The 19,543-nt window shown below is 39.2% G+C and overlaps 1 protein-coding gene across 3 annotated transcripts in view; it reads right to left on the bottom strand.

Annotated features, from left to right (window-relative positions):
- Positions 1 to 19,543, bottom strand: part of LOC111155413 (ATPase H+ transporting V1 subunit H) — a 194,806-nt gene that overhangs the window by 42,178 nt on the left and 133,085 nt on the right. For all 3 annotated transcript variants that reach the window (XM_022515546.1, XM_022515549.1, XM_022515548.1), the window contains one exon: positions 17,765 to 17,866. In XM_022515546.1, coding sequence (XP_022371254.1) covers positions 17,765 to 17,866 — 102 coding nt within the window. The remainder of the gene's footprint in view (positions 1 to 17,764; positions 17,867 to 19,543) is intronic.

The raw sequence follows: 19,543 nt of genomic DNA, 5'->3' as shown, positions 1-19,543 counted from the left end.
GATTTGCTTCATGAAAAGAGGTTCTCTGTTCGTTATAATGGTGCAGCTGTGGCTAGAGCTGTGGAGGCTTTTAACCCAGCCCAACAGTGTGGAGTCTTCAGCCCACACCCTCTAGTGGGCACCACCATCACTACCACACAGTCAGCAATAATGCAGGCGGGGCTTTGGTTGCAGACAGTCTCAAGAACAGGTGGATGGCAGTCAAGAGTGTGAGAGAGAGGCTTTTGTCTGTAAAGCTTTTTATACTTTATTATTAAAGCATCTTTTTAAAAAAAAAAAAAACACTGAATTGAGGGGGAAAATACAGTATAAGTATACCCAAACATCAGTTGAGTGCTTGTTATGCACCAAGTACTATGCTTTAAAACGTTACTTATCTAACACCAGCTCTGCTCTTTATTGGATAGATTACATTAAGTCATTTAACCTGATAAACTCCTTCCTGCCAAGTGAGGGGAACAAAGACACCTCTTTCATGGCATTGCTGTGAAGACCAAAGGCCATAAAGCCCTGGTCCCTGCAATATGGTACGCCCATGTCTGTTGTTATAATGATAATGACACTGGTGATGTGATGGTGATGGTGGTGATAAGGACACAGGGGCTGCTTCCCTTCAATCCATTCTCCTCCAAGCAATCTTTCCAAAAATCTGAATTATCACTTTCCCTGCTTAAAACAATGCCTGACTGGGTCCTTCACAGTCTGACTTGGAGTCACAATCACACACCTTTGCTCTCTGCACTGACTCCCAGGCCTTCTTTCAGGTCCTTCAACCACAGGTTCTTGGCACATGCCAGAAGCTTTCCCACTTCATATAACATCCCACTATATAAAGATAACTTCTATGCACCTTTAAGATCTTGCCTCAATTGCCACTTCCTCAGAGAAGTCTTCTCTCTGCCCATATTAATCCCTCAAATATGCCCTTTCATGGCGCTATGTATCTTTCCTTGTACTCATCTGAGTTGCAATTTTACACCTGAATGACTTCATAAACTATTAAATTTGTCTTCCTCATTATACAAGAAGATCCATGAAGGACAAACTATGCATGGTGTTGCTTACCCTACGTTCCCAGGGCTCAAGACAGAAAGTCCTCATCAAATATCTATTAACTAGATTATTGTATTTTCTTAATATGTACTACATTAATAACAATATCTATTATCATCCAGTTTATTTTTGTCAAAATGACATCATTAAAGGTCAAATAAGCCTTCAAAAAAGATAGCCTTTTATTGTAGCAAAACTGCCTAATGATAACCCTCCCTCAATTGCTCTAGCATACTATTACCAGAATCCCAACAGCGAACATTTACGCACCACTTACTATCTGCCAGTTGTTCATCTTTGCACTTTCCATTATTAACTCTTCCAAGAGTTTTAAGTAGCCTAGGATGGCAATTGGGATTACTGATGGAAAACAGAAATTTAAAAGAAAAACATACAAATTAGGCATAACATTCAGGAAAAAAAGTCATAAGGTCCAATATGACTTTTTCTCGCATGTGCTTAGAATTATCCATTGCCACACTAGAAAATAATGATCTCCCTAAGGGGATGATTTAACTAGACATCAGTTTACCTAACATTTTTGTAATCACATTAATTTTGTGGAACTGCTAAAACTCATAGGTATACATGTACACATGGGATGATGATGATAATATGAAATTCCTTCTGCCTCAATATCACTGAGATGCCAAATCAGTAGATATCAGACACTAAAGTGAATCTGTGAGAGAACATCACATACAGAATTCATAAAGAATTCTAATAATTTTTAATCCCCTTGGGGAATTCTATGTCAAATATTAAAGGATCCAGGAAGGAGAAGGATGATTTGTATGTGCTCTGTGGAACGTGATGAACCACATGGTAGGTCCCTCCCCAGCAGAAAAGAAAAAGGTGGTGATAGCTTCTAACCTCATGCCAAGGAAACCACACACAGAGACAGGCACATATTCCCTACAGTGGCCCAAGCCTGAGAGGTCATGGTAATCCACAGCCCCAAAGTAGAGGGAGCCACGTCATAATCAGCCGACATTCCCAGAGCCTGGGGGTACAAAGAAGTTTGAGTGGCACCACGAGCCAGATGAAACACAACACCCAGCCTAGGAGAGCTGTGGTGAATGGCCCAGAAGAGGTACCTCCAATATACCCAAAAATGTGCTCCAAAGAGAAATTCTCAGCTTCAGACATCCACCAAGGTGGAAAAACATAAAGCAGCCATCAATAATACCAAGTAAAAAAATCCCTGCTTCTCCCTGTTGCCTCTTCCTTCCCCATTCACAGCCTCAAGAAGACTGAGGCAGCAGTAGGTAAGCTCAGGGTAACAGAGCCAGGGGGTGCCTGGGTGGCATGGTGGGCTGGGCCTCTGCCTTCGGCTTGGGTCGTGGTCTCGGGGTCCGGGGATCAAGCCCCATGTCGGGATCCCTGCTCAGTGGGGAGCCTGCTTCCCCCTCTCTCCCTGCCTACTTGTGATCTCACTCTCTGTCAAATAAATCAATAAATCTTAAAAAAAAAAAAAAAAAAAAAAAAGGAGGAAGAGAAAGGACTGTGGGCCTGCACCTGCTGCGGGCATCACAGATAAAACAGAGAAGTACTATTTTTGAATAAGTAGCGTGAAGGGCTACCAAATGTCTTCAACCAAATCATTTCTGTGATTTAAAATGATCATAGGGCTGTGAGGGTAAAAGTCATAAGCCACCTAGGTTTTCATCCAAAGGCATGAAAAGATTATCATCCCTGAGTAAGTTTTAAAGGGGTTTGGGGGAACAAATGTGAAGACATTCTTATTTCACCACAACCTCTTATTCAACCAACCAATCTGGTATTAGTATGTATGTATGAGCTACTTTGGGGGGGAGCTTCTTTGGGGGGAGCTGGCACAGCTGGCTTCCTACTCCCCCTAGTTAAGGTAATGCCCCTGTCTTCCCCTGCCTGTGCCTACTCCTTCCAGGGGATACTTCTGTGCATAGTGATTTTGTAAGCAGGAATCCATGACACACAAATCCACTTTCTTTTCTCTTCCACACTGGTTCAGTGCCACCTGGGGCTAACGGGTTCAGTAATAGGAAGGCCATCTGTCTGTTATTGACTTTCTCAGGGAAGATTCTGTTTTGGCCTCTATCTGTTATCTCCTTTGTCAAGTTTCTCAATAGTCTGGAATTCAGACAAGTAGGAAGGGATTTATTTATTGGGCCCCATCTGGATCCTCCAACACATAGAAAATACAGCCGATTCTCATTATTTATGGAGGTTGTGTTCTATAAAGTCACCATGAATGCTGATTTAGTGAATGCTGAGATTCTTAGGGGAAACACAGGATTATGGTCCTGCAAGCCTCTGGTCATGACATTCCCAACAACTTTTCAATACATAGCCTTGTTTTACATGTTTCTGTTTAAAGACAACTTAACATCTATTGTTGATTCATCAACAATGAACTCATAGCCAACAGCACCATAACTCCCGCTGGAATAAGCCTTATATAACCATGCACTTCCTCCCTAAGGTACATCCCAGCCTTCATGTGCTCAGGACGCCAGATAGCACTTCAGCTTGGAGGCCATTTTACACAGTGAAATCACCAAGAAAAAGCACAAAAATGCAAAAAAACATGGCACTAAACAAATCTCAAAAAGGGCACCAGTTTATAGTATAAGAGCTAAGACAAGAAGGCTGAGCATTGCCCTCTTGGACTTCAGTTGTGTGCCCAGCAACTCAAACTTTCCTCTGCCCTGCATGTGTCTAAAAATGATCTTGAAAGCATGAATATTAATTTACGGATTATCCATAAATTTTATTTTTTATTTTTCAGTGTTCCAAAATTCATTGTTTATGCACCACACCCAGTGCTCCATGCAATATGAGCCCTCCATAATACCCACTGCCAGACTCACACAACCACTCACCCTCCTCCCCTCCAAAACCCTCAGTTTGTTTCTCAGAGTCCACAGTCTCTTATGGTTTGTCTCCCCGGCCAGTTTCCCCCAACTCACTTCTCCTCTCCATCTCCCAAAGTCTTCCGTGTTATTCCTTATGCTCCGCAAGTAAGTGAAACCATATGATAATTGACTCTCTCTGCTTGACTTCTTTCACTCAGCATAATATAATTATACATAATTATACATAAATTTTAACAAACAGGGAAATTCACAAATACAGAACCCATAAAAAACAAGGATTAACTATACATGAATAAACATAATCTCAAAAAGCCACCATCATATGTGTACAATATGATGGGTTTAAAAAATCAGAGATCACATACCATTTATAACAACAACAACAGCATATACATGCTGGGCACAAAGCTAAGCATATTTTTTTATGTCATGTAATCCTCACAGCAAATGTGCTGCCTACCCCTCTACACACTGGTGTTTTTGATATTTTAAACCCTTGCCCTTTATACTATCTTCGCATATTACCAGCAACAAGTAAACTTTAAAGAATTTTGCTTTTAATAATTTACATTATTATATTTATTCATCAAGCCTTCATTTCCAAACTCCAGAGATTCCAACAGAGCTCACAGAGGGATGGACAATCTCCACTCCATGGAAATTCAGTGCTATAAAATGAAAAGACATTTCCTGTCTTCTAAATTTAACTGAAACACCAATTACTTTTAGATTATACAGATGTCCAAAATCATTGATGCTTGAAAAAATAGTGAGAAAAGAATCTTCCCAGTTAGTATATTATACAAGATATCATTAACACAAGACACCATAAAAAGGCAGGATAGTTGAATGATTTAATTTAGGACTTAGATCCAAGTACCTTGTTCATAAGGTATTATCTAATAACAGAAAACTTGTTAACTGTATTCCGAAGTCAGTCCAGTCAATAGCACATTAGGCTTTAAAGACTTGCAGTATTTAACAAACTGAGTATTGGCAAGAATTTTTTTTTTTTAAGCGACTGAGAGAGGGGTTGGATAGAGAGAAAGAGAATACACACAAGTGCATGAGTAAAGGAGAGGAGGATCAGAGGGAGAAGCAGACTCTCCACTGAGCAGGGAGCCTGATGTGGGGCTGATCCCAGGACCCCAGGATCATGACCTAAGCCAAAAGCAGATACCTAACCAACTTAGTCACCCACGTGCCCCCTGGCAAGAACTTTTAAGAAATGTGCAGCTGGTGAACAGAGGAATGTAATTTTAGAGTAAACTTTAAATATCCTAAGAAGCACAGCACTATTTTTGTTTGTTCTAAAGGTCTTTTCCCCTCTTAATGTAGTTCTACAATATATAATAGAGTTACGTAAAATATCTTGATAAGGATTCTACTGTTCAGTATACTACTCATGGTTAATGAAGTTATGTCACACTATAACATATTATGATTTCACAACTTATTGCCAAAAATGGTTAAGTTGCATGTACTTACACACAAGTGGATACTTGCGTATCTATGAAAATAATGCACCCTCTAGAGTTTGTAAGTTTAATAACACAGAAATCACTAGTTTGTTCACTATTTTGTATTATTCCATTTTGTTCCCCTTAAAGAAGGTCATTAACATTTCTAAAAATAAAAATAATTTAGGTAAATATTTACCAGGTTTCTAAATGGAAACATTCCTTCGAAGCTTAAAAGTGGAAGAAAACACAAAGATTTTTCACTGCAATGTAAGCTCCATGAGACAGTACTGAGAATGGTGCCCAGCACACAACTGATGTCAAATAAAGCCTTAACACCTAGTGAATTAATGAATTTCACCATATGGTTAACTGACATTAACATGATAAAAATTTTATGAAAAAAAAAATGAGGTAAACAGCAAACTTTGAAAATCTCTATCTCAAATGTAGCAGCTAAATTCCCAATAAGTCACATAAATAATTAAAGTACAAATTAAAAGCACCAGGTACCAGTTTCCCCCATGAGAGTTTAAAGAGAAATGCTAACACTCATTGCTGCAGAGAAGGTGGAAGAGATGCTATTCTCACACACTGCTGCTTGGAGCTTGAAGTCCTCTCTATTTAATAATGTTTTTAAAATCTCAGGGCGCCTGGGTGGCTCAGCCATTAGGCATCTGCCTTCGACTCAGGTCATGATCACAGGGTCCTGAGATAGAGCCCCAAATCGGGCTCCCTGCTCAGCAGGAAGCCTGCTTTTCCCTCTCCCACTCCCCTTGATTGTGTTCCCTCTCTTGCTGTGACTCTCTCTGTCAAATACACACACACAAAAAAAATCTTTAAAAAAAAAGTAAAATAAAATAAAATTTCAGAAGTACTTATATACTTTCTCTCAGTGAATGTATTTAAGGGACCAGAAAAAAAAATAATCAGAAATGTCTGCAAAGATGTTCACTCTGTTTTTATAATAATGAAAAATTGGAAACATACCAAATGGCCACTAGTAAAATCTGAGCACACTGGAATACATTTAACTATAGGCAGCATTAATATATATGTTTTAAAATTTGTAGATGGGAAATTCCCATGAAAAATGAATAAAAATAGGAGATAAAATAGGAGATATTACATGATCAATATTCTGGAAGGAAAAAAATGTACGTATAGAGGAAAAAAACCTGAAAATAAATAAACTATTACTTTTACCTCAAAACTACAGTCTTGTTTTTTTATTATTCTTTTCTGTATTTTTCAAGTTTTGTATAGTAACTTGTTACTTTTCATGATAACTCTTAGAAAAGATAAATGAACAAGTTATTAATTTTTATTTGTACATACTATGCTAGGCTTTGTACAAAGGGAAACAGAGCTATTTACCTCATATAAAAGTGTGCATTTTAAGAGAATAAGCAGGAATTCTTTTGATAGCTCTTTCTCTCAACATTTACTCTGCCCTACTATGGTCAACAATATGCCTCATCAGATATATAGTTCCTCTTTTTGAGAGCTCAGAGACCAGTTTCAGTGGGGAGAAGGGATATAATGAGGCGATCATTATGTATAAGCTGAAAAGGGCTATGGATATATATACTGAACACCGGCAGCACAGAAAATTGGACAGATACTGTGTTTTGTTTTAATGGCAATATACTGGTTTTCCAGGTTAAAAAGAGAAGAATTTTTTTATCAGTCGGTATTTTTACTTGAAGAGATAGAAACTTGCCTACCTAAAAACAGTTAAAGAATCCCTGAAAGGCAAGTACAGCTTGGAAAGCTGGGGAGCCAAGCATGAAGGCTGTCCAGACTGATTCACAAGCAAGCGACCAAATTAGCAGTCCAGCAAGTGTGCTACTGGGGCAAGGCATAGAACCTTAAGTTTCCTCTGCTCATCCCAAGACACAAGGTGCTACGGTCTCCCATCTTCATGGAGCCCAGCCACGGCTCCTGCCTGAAGGCAATGCCTGCCATACCCACTTCCCTCCACTCCTCATTCCTGTCAGAAGTCTGGGGCAGTGAGATCTGATTTGCTGACTGAGGCCATAAGCATGTGGCTGGAAGCAGAGGAGTTTAGGAAAGCATGCTGTTGGCATTTTTATCTTCTACAACGAAAGGGAACACATGCTTTGGAAGGTGGGAATTCCTTGAATATAGGAAAATTGTTTAGATGTTGTACTACTTACAGAAAAAAACAAACATTCACTACAGTATTCGAGGCAGAGAGAGGGAAGGTAGCACACTTGCACAAGGAGGGTTTGATGGGGCTCTGGGTTGCTGTTGCAATGTTCTGCTGCCTGGAAAGATGTTCACCACACCATTTGCACCAGTGAATTATGCCTGCAAAGGGGGAACGCTCTCTTCGGGACAACTCTCAGGCCCTAGTCATCAAAGTGTGATTTCTGGGTATTCAGCAGGGCCACAGGTGGTCTTGTGCTTTTCGAGGACAAAGCAATGGAACAGTTTTATTCACATCCCATCATACACACACATTTGAAAAATAAGATTAATGAGTGGTGTTTGTTTCCTGGAAATTGTATCACAGTCTTAAAGGCTGTGGGTCCTTCATAAGAACTGAACTGGCAAGTACAGTTGACAGAATAAATTCATTTGGATAGTTTACTTTCATCTTATTTGCATTTACTGAGAGCACTTATTAAATTTGCAGTTTGGGGGGAAGTTATGTTCTACACCTGAATTTATAAAAACAAGTTACTGAATCGAAAGGGTTTCTTTAAACTACAAAAGGAGTCATGAAAATAACAACAAATAGGTGAAACAACAGTAAATAGGACTCCATTTTGAATATCATATGTAAATCTGCACGCCAAGACAAATCTCAGTGTGATGAAAGAGAATGACAGATAGGAAATACGGCGGTATTGCTACCTAAATATTCATCACTGGACCAGCAATATATTCACCTGTAGTCTCCAAAACACTTTTGATATGAAACTTTGTCAACTGATCAATTTTACTGTTTGAGATGGAGAAAGGGACAAAATTCAAAAGGAGACAATGCCTGCTTTGTGATGAGTACAAATCATTCCCAAGAAACTTGTAAAAAGAAAAAAGTCCACCACAAGAACACTAAATTCTTAGAGAAAGCCGAATTTCCTTATTAAGTAATGTTTAAAATCACATGGTATCAAAAACATACAGTGGAGAAGAGTACAGCTGAGCTTTGAACAACATTGGGGTGGAGGAGATTAGGGACACCAACCTCTCACACAGTTAAAATCCACATATAATTTTTAACTCCCCCATAACTTAAGTACTAATAGCCTACTGTTGAACAGAAGTCTTACCAGTAACATAAAGAGTCAATTAGCACATATTTTGTATGATACACCATATACTACATTCTTACAATAAAGTAAGCTAAAGAAAAGGAACTATTACTGAGAAAATTGTAAGACAAAATACATTTACAGTATTATATTATAAAAAATCCACATATAAGTGGACCTACACAGTTCAAACCAATGTTGTTCAAGGGTCATCTGCAATTGCTATTGCGCAGGAGAGCAGATACTTAACAAATGGACAAAATTACTCATTTAACTGGTACTTACTATGTGTTAAGTGGTGTTTAAAGCACATTACATATGAACTCATTTAGTTCTCATAATAACAGAGGAGGAAACTGGCACAGAGAGGATATATGGCAAGGTCGTACAGTTACCAGGTGGCAGGGCTTGAGATCTGAACCTAAGCAGGCAAGTTTAGTCTGTGCACTTAACCACCGGGTAATTCAGTACAGATGACTGTGGTACCCATTAGCTATTAGCATATGTACTGTGCATGTATGGAGGATTTCTCTGATTTCTCTGGAGGGCATAATGTGGACAAGAAGTTGTTGGACTTAGTACTGACAGAGGACTAGTTACGTTTGCCAGGGAGAATTAGTGCTACATGGACAAAGAGATTAACTCAGTTGGACCTTGCCTGCATACTAATCTTGTTAGTGTTAAAAGAAATGCAAGTGTGAATTTGATCGAGTTATAAGAACTGAGTGAAGAAAAACATGGGGGAGCATAAGACTGCCTTTCCAAACAGAAATATGTCATGCTTTTTTCTGGGGGTGGGGAACTTACTTACTTTGCTCGTATTGTTTTTCCTCAAGTAGTAGGAAAGGATAATTATTGGTTTCCTCAGTATGTGATACATAAGACAGCACTTTCAGTGATAAATACCGGTAAAAATCCTTTCCATTATTCTAAGCAACTTAGCAATGTAGTAGTCATCATCTGAATAGGTTAAAAAATATCAATATCAGAGTGCCAGGGTGGCTTAGTCGGTTAAGCATCCGACTATTGATTTCAGCTCAGATCAAGATCTCAGAGTCCCGAGATCAAGCTCCACATCAGGCTCTGCGCTCAGCGCAGTCTTGCTTGTTCCTCTCTCTTTGCTCTTACCCCGCTTGCATTCTCTCCCTCCCTCTCTCTCTCTAATACATAAATAATCTTAAAAAAAAAAAAAAAGAAAAAAGAATACTGGGACACCTGGGTGGCTCAGTCAGTTAAGCAGCTGCCTTTGGCTCAGGTCATGATCCCAGGACCTTTGGATCAAGTCCCACATCTGGCTCCTTGCTCAGTGGGAAGCCTACTTCTCTGTCTGCCTGCCACTCCCCCTGCTTGAGCTCTCTCTGTCCCTCACTCTCTCTCTCTGACAAATAAATAAAATCTTTAAAAAAAAAAGTATCGAAATCAAATTTAAGATACCAATACAATTTTTTAGGGTGACTGATTTGTAATGAAAATGGATATATCATTGAAAGTTTGAATTTTTCCAAATCTAAATGTTTTTATTTTATTCATGAAGGAAAAAAAATGAGGACTATAGTTAAAAACCACATCCACAAGCTACAATTGAATTTAAAGAGATACTTTTATATGGCCAACTGCAACCACAAAGTAGACTGGGAATTTTTTCACCTGTCTCACAAGTAGCAACATTCAATTTCCCTGCTTTTACATGGAATGGGCCAGTCAACTTAATATATGATGAACTGTTAAAGCAGGTTTCAGGGAAAAGTCCTGCTGAGTCCACATATGATCTGAATATCCAGAACTATCTGCAAGAGGCTTTAAACTGTTGTAGCCATTCCTGCCAACTTACTATAATGAGTTAACATTTTTTTAAATTTAGTAGCAATAAAAAAGAGAAAGTGAATAGAGAACTTGACTTATGCATGACTCAAGCATTCTGTTCTTGATACCTTGGTAAAAGATCATGAACAAAATAATTCCTATAACTGACATGAAAGAGTTATCAGTACTTCAAACTATAATTACATTTTTTGAGTATTGATTAATTTTATTACTGTTTATTTCAAACTGTGGGTCTGCAAAGCCACCAACAGTCTATTTATTAAGTTTGAGAAATACTCCTATGTAGGAAGATGTGGGAATGACTTCACAGAGAGAATGAGAGTCTTCAAGGGGCTATGTGATGAGGAGAAAATAATTTGAAAATATATTTCAAGGAAGGAGGAACAGAAAACTGTACAGAAATTAAGTTACTCTGAGATAATACTGGTGAGTGACTTCAAAAAAGAATGAATATACTGGTCCATGGATCCATGTAAGCCACTGGAAGGACAAAGAAAAGTAGTAGCAGTGCCAGAGTTGCAGGCAGGCAGGCAGGCAGGCATGAATGAATGAGTAACTGTTTTAGGAAGTGTTTTAGCACTGAGGATTGATGCATGTACAATACCGGCGATATGTAGTCTGAAGAAGTTAAGCCTGGTGTCCAAGATAATCCTTAACTGGGGGAGACACTTGGAAGGGGAGAAAAGAAGGGATGTGGTAGAACTGGATGATGTGAAGGCATAACAGGTTTCTGATTAGCAGTAGATACGGTGTAAACGGTGTATCCATAAGACACAATTGAAGCCCTAGGGTTCAAGACGTTGGTAACAAGTCAGTACTGTAAGAAAGTAAGTTCTTAAATAAGCTTTTCACCAGTTTTATGATTTTAGAATGAGGATATTTTATCTATATTTGCTTTTTCCCTTTCCAAAAGTACTATAAATAAGCGATTATATAATTATGGAGGATTCACCTATCCTCTCTCTGTTTTTCATGTTAAACACATCTTAGGTGTGCCTGGGTGGCTCAGTGGGTTAAAGCCACTGCCTTTGGCTCAGGTCATGATCCCAGGGTCCTGGGATCTAGCCCCCCATCGGGCTCTCTGCTCAGCGGGGAGCCTGCTTCCTCCTCTCTCTCTGCCTGCCTCTCTGCTGACCTGTGATCTCTGTCTGTCAAATAAATAAATAAAATCTTAAAAAAAAAAAAAACCACACATCTTAGATGGGCTAGGGACCTGGGTTATTAGCTATATTTATATAAAAGCAAAGTTCATCTTTGTCTTATCTGAAGATTCTCAATTTTTCATAATAAAACAGGCTATTTTAAAGTGGGATTTATGTTAGATAGTTCTTAACATCAAAGTGTCAAGAACTACAAAAGGTCTTGGCTTTCATCCCACTTGCAAGCTAGCAAGTAAAGCTGCCATAGTTTCATGAAGACCTGTAGAAGACACTGAGACTCTTGGGTCAAAGATAAATGCTAGTTTGTTACTCAAGGCAATTGCAGTAGCAAGAATATTAGAACTTTGTGCTGGTTCCCCAAACCACAATTTCACAGGAAAACATGAAGAGAGTTCAATGAGCCCTGCACATACAGTGTAAAGAAGAGGAACCCTGAACTTAAGGTACCCAAATCTCTCCTAATGGACAGTAAGCATCCTGCCCTTTGCTCCCAGGAAGACATCTATTTGAAAAGAGCATTCAACGTGCAAGAAGGACAGAAAGCTGAGAGAAATATCTCCCCACATATAAAATCTTCATTTATACTTTATCTTCCTTTCTGGCAAGTTTACCTATGAATATACATCACTACACTGGTCACTGTGATTAATCTGGCTGACGCAGGCTGCAATCAAATCCATAGCACCAGGATAAAACACAATGATCTTATCCAAGTCCCCCAAGGTCCTGGATCTAATCAGCTGGAAAAACGCCATAAACCACCAGGTTGCCCATCTTATCACTGCATCAGTATCTTTGGGGTAAATACCTAGTAGTGCAATTGCTGGTTCATAGGGTAGCTCTATTTTTAACTTCTTGAGGAATCTCAATTCCCTCCAACCTGCAGTTACAGGCAGTCCTCCAACATAGGGACTTGGTGGGGGACACTAACATCTGTGCCTCAGGATATCTTGAAACGATCCTATACTCAGCTTCAGTTCCTTCAGCCAAAGTCAGGGAGTAGTTCCACCCACCCAGGGACCTGTGGCACAAATACCCATCTGTGCCTCTAAAACCAGATATGCAGACTTCAGTTGTGGCTGGGACACCTGAATCAGCCCCGGAGCTTGGTTCCAGTCCCTCTCAGCCATGGCCCAGGGCCTATCCTGCCCACCCAGGGATCCATCAGTGACCAGGTAGCAGTGTTCCCTGGGACCTGCAGGAGCTACACCCATCCATACACCTGGTAAGGGGATAGCTAAGGACACAACTGTGGAGACTGAAATGGATCCTTCTCCCAGCACTACCCTACTAAACAAGGTACTTGAGGCAGTCCCAGCCATCTGAAGACCAGACAGGAAACACACCTACCTAAGACCCCAGTAACAAACCTGCCAACCACGGACACCCCTGCAGACTCATATCCGTGCATAACCCACTCCAACTCAGCATGAATGTACTTTCAAAGGTAATGCCACCCATTAGCCCAGGCGACAGAGAAGAGTTCATTATCTGCTGAAAATGGTCTTAAAGACTAGATGAGGTATTTACTCCTTTAAATGCACAGACATCTATGTGAGGCTACACAGCCCACAAAGAATCAGGTAAATATAACACTAATGAAAATCAATAAAGCTCCAGTAACCAATCCTATAAAAATATATATCTAAAATTTGCCTAATAAAGGATCAAAATGATCCTCTTACAGAAACTTAATGACATGAAAGAGAACACAGACAACTAAACAAAATTAGAAAAACAACACATGAACAGAATGACAATAAAGAGAAATAAATAGAACCAAACAGAAATCTTGGAGCTGAAGAATACAAGGACAAAACTAAAAAATGCAACAGAGATCTTGTACACACAGACTTACAAATCTGCTGTATCTGTGCCATTTGCTTCTGATATGCATCCGGAATAAAGTTCTGTGTAAGACCAGTAACAGCTCTACACAGAAGAATGAAACTGAACCACTCTCTTGCACTAAACACAAAGATAAACTCTAAATAGAGGAAAGACCTCAGTGAGAGACAGAAATCCATCAAAATCGTAGATGACAACACAGGCAGTAACCTCTTCAACACTGGCCACAGCAATTTCTTTCAAGACATGTCTCCAAAGGCAAGGGAAACAAAAGCGAAAATGAACTTCTGGGACTTTGTCAAGAAAAAAAGCTTCTGAACAGCAAAGGAAACAGTCAACAAAACAAAGAAGCAACCCACGGAATGGGAGAAGATATTTGCAAATGACACTACAGATATCCAAGATCTACAAAGAACTTCTCAAACTCAACACCCAAAAAACAAATAATCAAATCAAAACATGGGCAGAAGACATGAACAGACACTTCTCCAAAGAAGACATAGAAATAGCTAGCAGACACATGAAAAAGTGCTCATCATCATTAGCCATCAAGGAAATTCAAATCAAAACCACACTGAGATACCAACTTACACCAGTTAGAATGGCAAAAATCAACAAGGCAAGAAACAACAAATGTTGGAGAAGATGTGGAGAGAGGGGAACCTACTTACACTGTTGGTGGGAATCCAAGTTGGTGCAGCCACTTTGGAAAACAGTGTGGAGGTTCCTCAAGAAGTTAAAAATAGAGCTACCCTATGAACCAGCAATTGCACTACTAGGTATTTACCCCAAAGATACTGATGCAGTGATAAGATGGGCAACATGCACCGCAGTGTTCATAGCAGCAATGTCCACAACAGCCAAACTGTGGAAAGAGCTGAGATGCCCTTCAACAGATGAATAGATAAAGAAGATGTGGTCCATCTATACAACGGAATAGTACTCAGCCATCAAAAAGGATGAATACCCAAACTTTTGCATCAACATGGATGGGACTGGAGGAGATTATAATGAGTGAAATAAGTCAAGCAGAGAAAATCTATTATCATATGGTTTCACTTACTTGTGAAACATAAGGAATAGCATGGAGGACATTAGGAGGAAGAAGGGGAAAATGAAGCAGGGAAAACCAGAGGGGGAGACAAACCACGAGAGACTATGGTCTCCAAGAAACAGACTGAGGGTTTGGGAGGGGAGAAGGGTGGGGGGATGGGTTAGCCTCGTGTAGGTATGAAGGAGGGCACATATTGCATCAAGCACTGGATGTTATACACAAACAATGAATCATGGAACACTACATCAAAAACTAATGATATACTGTATGGTGACTAACATAACATTAAAAAAAAAAAAAACAGTAACAAAGGCTTGCTGGGTCAGAATGAAAACATCCTGCAGTTCAAACACTGAGTGATTCAGTAGCTACACTCAAGAATTTTCTGTTTTTCCTAAAGTAGGTATCAATATCCTGAGTAGTTTCCCATATGACATTTGCCTAATGTTCTCTCATTTATCCTCCATAAAAGAGGCATTTTGCACATTTACCCATCATATGGAGTTCAGAGATGTTCATGCTTATTATTCCCACCCAGAAAAAGTGCAAGAGAAACTCTTCACTCCAAATGGACATGAACAACCTCTTCTCATTTCTGAGAGCAAAGGTAGGCTGTCCCTTACTAACCTCAAGCCCACTTCTCCATATAGCAATGTCAACCCTGACAACTCAGCACATGATCCATGTGATATCCCACAGCCCTGGCAAATTCTGCTCCAGATGAAACTGTCATAATTTTGGAAATGGACTTTACCAAGGTCCAATACAAAGCAGCCCGAGCAGCCAAATCAGATCTAGAAAAAAACAAGTTGAAGATCAAAAATAATATAGGTCAGAGACACTTGGAGAAAAAAGATAATTTCTCTGCATCTGGATCCAGTCAATAACATGATGTTTTAGAATGCTTAAATATTTATACACTATAAGGAGAAGAGGAAGTTATGAAGTAATTGTGGAACATTAAAGTATGCAATTACTTCTGTGGCTCTGCCAGTTTTTCCTCACATTCTAAGATATTCCGGGCTTACTTGACACTGTTTTATAATAAATAAGATTAATACTGTCATGTCTTCCTTATAGATAGTTTTGATGAATATAAAATATCCATATTAGTAATAGTAAAAGTAGCTAGTACTTACTGAGTACTTGCTGTGTATCTCCTGGCACTACTCTGATCACTGTATTGGGTTAACTCATTTAATCCTTACATCAGCCTCATGAAAAAGGAATATGACTATCGTCCATGGGAAAGGAATATGACTATCATCCCAATTTTACTCATTAGGAAACAAACTAGCAAGTGAAACAGCAACAATTCACACCAAGGCACTATGCATTTCTGCTTTTCCAAATAACAGAAAACACCCTTTTCTACCTTAAATGTTCTCTCCCTTGATATAATATTGGTACCCTGATTTCTTATTTTTCCCAGAAAAAGCCTAACTTTTCATTGTTGATATATTTAAATGATTTTAAATTATGTGGCTACCATCACCACATCTGTAAAGTCTTACCTATCTCATACCACATGGAATTCCTCTCTTCTCAATACTCTGAAATATGTAATTTTATCACTATACCTCTACTATAACTTTTCTTTACAGGTATTATATTTTCTTCAATATTGTGAATCTAAGAAGAGAATCTAAGACCCTCTCTCTCACTCTCTCTCTGCCCCTCCCCATCACGCACATGTATGCACACTCGCTCTCTCCAAAGGAAGGAAGTAAATCTTTTTTTTTTTTAAGATTTTATTTATTTATTAGACAGAGATCACAAGTAGGCAGAGAGGCAGGTAGACAGAGGGGGAGGGAAGCAGGCTCCCTACTGAGCAGAGAGCCTGATGCCGGGCTCAATTCACAGCACCCTGATATCATGACCTGAGCTGAAGGCAGAGGCTTAACCCACTGAGCCACCCAGGTGCCCCAGTAAGTAAGTAAATCTTTAAAAAAAAAAATAGTAACAATAGGGGTGCTTGAGTGGCTCAGTCGGTTGGGCTCTGCCTTTGGCTCAGGTTGTGGTTGTGGCCTCCAGGTCCTGGGATTAGTATCAGGCTCCCTGCTCAGAAGGCTCCAGCAGGGAGCCTACTTCTTCCTCTCCCTCTTTCCCTCCCCGCTCAGCTTGTGCTTGATTTTTCTCTCTCTCTCTCAAATAAATAAAATCTTTTTAAAAAATTAAAAATAATAATAATAATAATAATAATGTCTCATCGTCTCTGTAACTAGCAAGACAGGAAACAACGTGTGTTGGAGGGGATGTGGAGAAAGGGGAACCCTCTTACACTGTTAATAGGAATGCAAGTTGGTGCAGCCAATTTGGAGAACAGTGTGGAGATTCCTTAAGAAATTTAAAATAGAGCTTCCCTATGACCCTGCAATTGCACTACTGGGTATTTACCCCAAAGATACAGATGTAGTGAAAAGAAGGGCCATCTGCACCCCAATGTTTATAGCAGCAATGGCCACAGTGCCAAACTGTGGAAAGAACCAAGATGTCCCTCAATGGACGAATGGATAAGGAAGATGTGGTCCATAAACACTATGGAGTATTATGCCTCCATCAGAAAGGATGAATACCCAACTTTTGTAGCAACATGGATGGTACGGGAAGAGATTATGCTGAGTGAAATAAGTCAAGCAGAGAGAGTCAATTATCATATGGTTTCATTTATAACATAGAGGACATAGGGAGATGGAGAAGAGGAAAGAGTTGAGGATAATTGGAAGAGGAGATGAACCATGAGAGACTATGAACTCTGAAAAACAATCTGAGGGTTTTGAAGGGGCGGGGGGGTGGGAGGTTGGGGGAGCCAGGTGGTGGGTATTATGGAGGGCACATATTGCATGGAGCACTGGGTGTGGTGCATAAACAATGAATACTGTTATGCTGAAAAGAAATTTTTAAAAAATTAATTAAAAAAAGGGAAAAAAATTTTAAAAAAATAATAATAATGTCTCATTGTCTCTGTAACTACTAGTAGTAGTCAAAAAATAATGAGTACTCACAAAATGGCTACTAAATTAAAATCATAAAAACCAAAGAAAATCATGAATGTGAAATTTCTAATGTGATCTCTGCTAGCCACCATACAATAGTGTTATAGTTGTACTGATACTTTTATACTACCCATTTTTAATTAGGTTTATTATAATTCCCCATATTAATTAGGCATCTTGATTTCACTTACTCCATTAGTTTCTCTGCTAAACTACTTTTCCCTTACCGTTTGCCTCGTGGATAATGCCGCACATATTCTCCAACATCATGAGCAGCAACAGCTAAGACTTGTGGATCATCCGACACCTCCAGAAGTTTTGTCAAAATTCTGAAATAAATTTAATCCAAAGAGAGACTGATTTCTAGTTGTTCTAGAGGGCACAACAGAGCACAGTGTATTTTCAGGTATCTCCTGAAAATAGACATTTACAAAAGGATTTTCTACAGCTCTTACTATTACACATAATATATTACATATGAGTTAGCAGTTTTCAAATCTTTACACATTATATCAGGTTACTTTCAAATTCATAATATATACCACACACAATCCCCAAAATATCAAAAAATCCCCAATATATAACTTTCCTGCTCTCTCAAAAAAGACAACTAGAATGTGAGTTAATATTATTTTAATATACAGTTACCAGTGAATCCTTGCCAATTATATTTTGAAGATTAATCATTTGTAAGCCTTTTGTTAGTATTAAGAAGTTGCTTTAAGTTGTGATCAAGATGGAACATGAGCCCTCAGCATAGACATTCCCTGTGCCCCTCTCTCCTGCCTTCTTTCTCACTCCAAGTCTCAGGAAGAACTTGAACCTGAACTTCACAAGTAAAACAATGCAAAACAGCAAGTGAATGTTTCTGAGAAGATGGGCACCCAAATTCATAATCCTGGTTCCCTTGCTGTCCTTTCTCCACAGCAACTGCACAGGCAGAGTGAAACTACTGCAGGAGCCTGACGGTGTTCCTAAGAACAGGAGTCAACCAGACAGAGAGAAGGCTCTCTTCTGCTGGGAGCTGGAGCCTTGAGCACTGATTTCTGCTTCCTTGAGGACCTTCAGGAAAAGGGTTCATCTCACCCAGGAGATATTTCTGGGTGCATGTTTCCTCAAGAGTGAAGGGAAAGAGGGAAATGTGATACCCAGAATCCAATCCAGTGGGAGAGAGAGTCTTCAGCATGAGTGTGAGGGAGATCACTCAAGGAACAGATCATTCCTATGTTACCGAAACTACTCAAGGACACAGAAATCGAAAGAAAGCTCAACTCATTCCACAAACAGAACATACTGGGATAATCAATCAGAATCAGTAATTATTTTAATTGCCAGGCAGAAGACCAACATATAAAAAAAAACTGCTTTCTAATATGCCAGCAACAGTCACTCCCTTAGACACAGATACATGAAAACCTTACAGAAGTAGCTAATTCAATCAGTACAATACTGAGAGAGTATCTTTTCAGTTCTCAGCTCAAATATCACCTCTTGCTTAAGAATCTCTGATCCCAAGAGAATACCCTCCCCCTCATCATTTTCTATTCCCATTTCTTGATTTATTTTTCTTCACAGGACTCATCACCACCAGCCATGGTATTATGTAGTTTCTTGACTATCTGTTTAGTCTCTTTCTCTACAAAATACAATGTAAGCCTAATGACAATAAGAAATTAATTTCATTTGCCATTGTGTTTGCAACACCTAGAAAAGTACTGACCATACAACAGATGCTCAATACATACTTGCTGGAAAAAATGAATACACAACATAAGTATAAAATGGTGATGCCGCCAACTGGGGAAACAATGTGACAGCTCCTAATGGAATTTAAAATGCACAGACCCTTTGATCCAGCAATTCTACTTCTAGGAATCTAACCTACAGAAATATCTTCACATTACTACAAGGATAACTATGTACACTAGCTTAAAAAATGACGAAGAGAGGCGCCTGGGTGGCTCATCTGCCTTCGGCTCAGGTCATGATCCCACATGGGCCTCTCT

This window comes from Enhydra lutris, unplaced genomic scaffold (assembly GCF_002288905.1).
Source record: "Enhydra lutris kenyoni isolate GAN:26980312 unplaced genomic scaffold, ASM228890v2 scaffoldscaffold41, whole genome shotgun sequence".
In the NCBI taxonomy this organism is placed as follows: domain Eukaryota; kingdom Metazoa; phylum Chordata; class Mammalia; order Carnivora; family Mustelidae; genus Enhydra; species Enhydra lutris.
The sequence above is the reverse complement of the archived record's forward strand: the minus strand, read 5'-3'. Positions and strand labels throughout refer to the sequence as shown.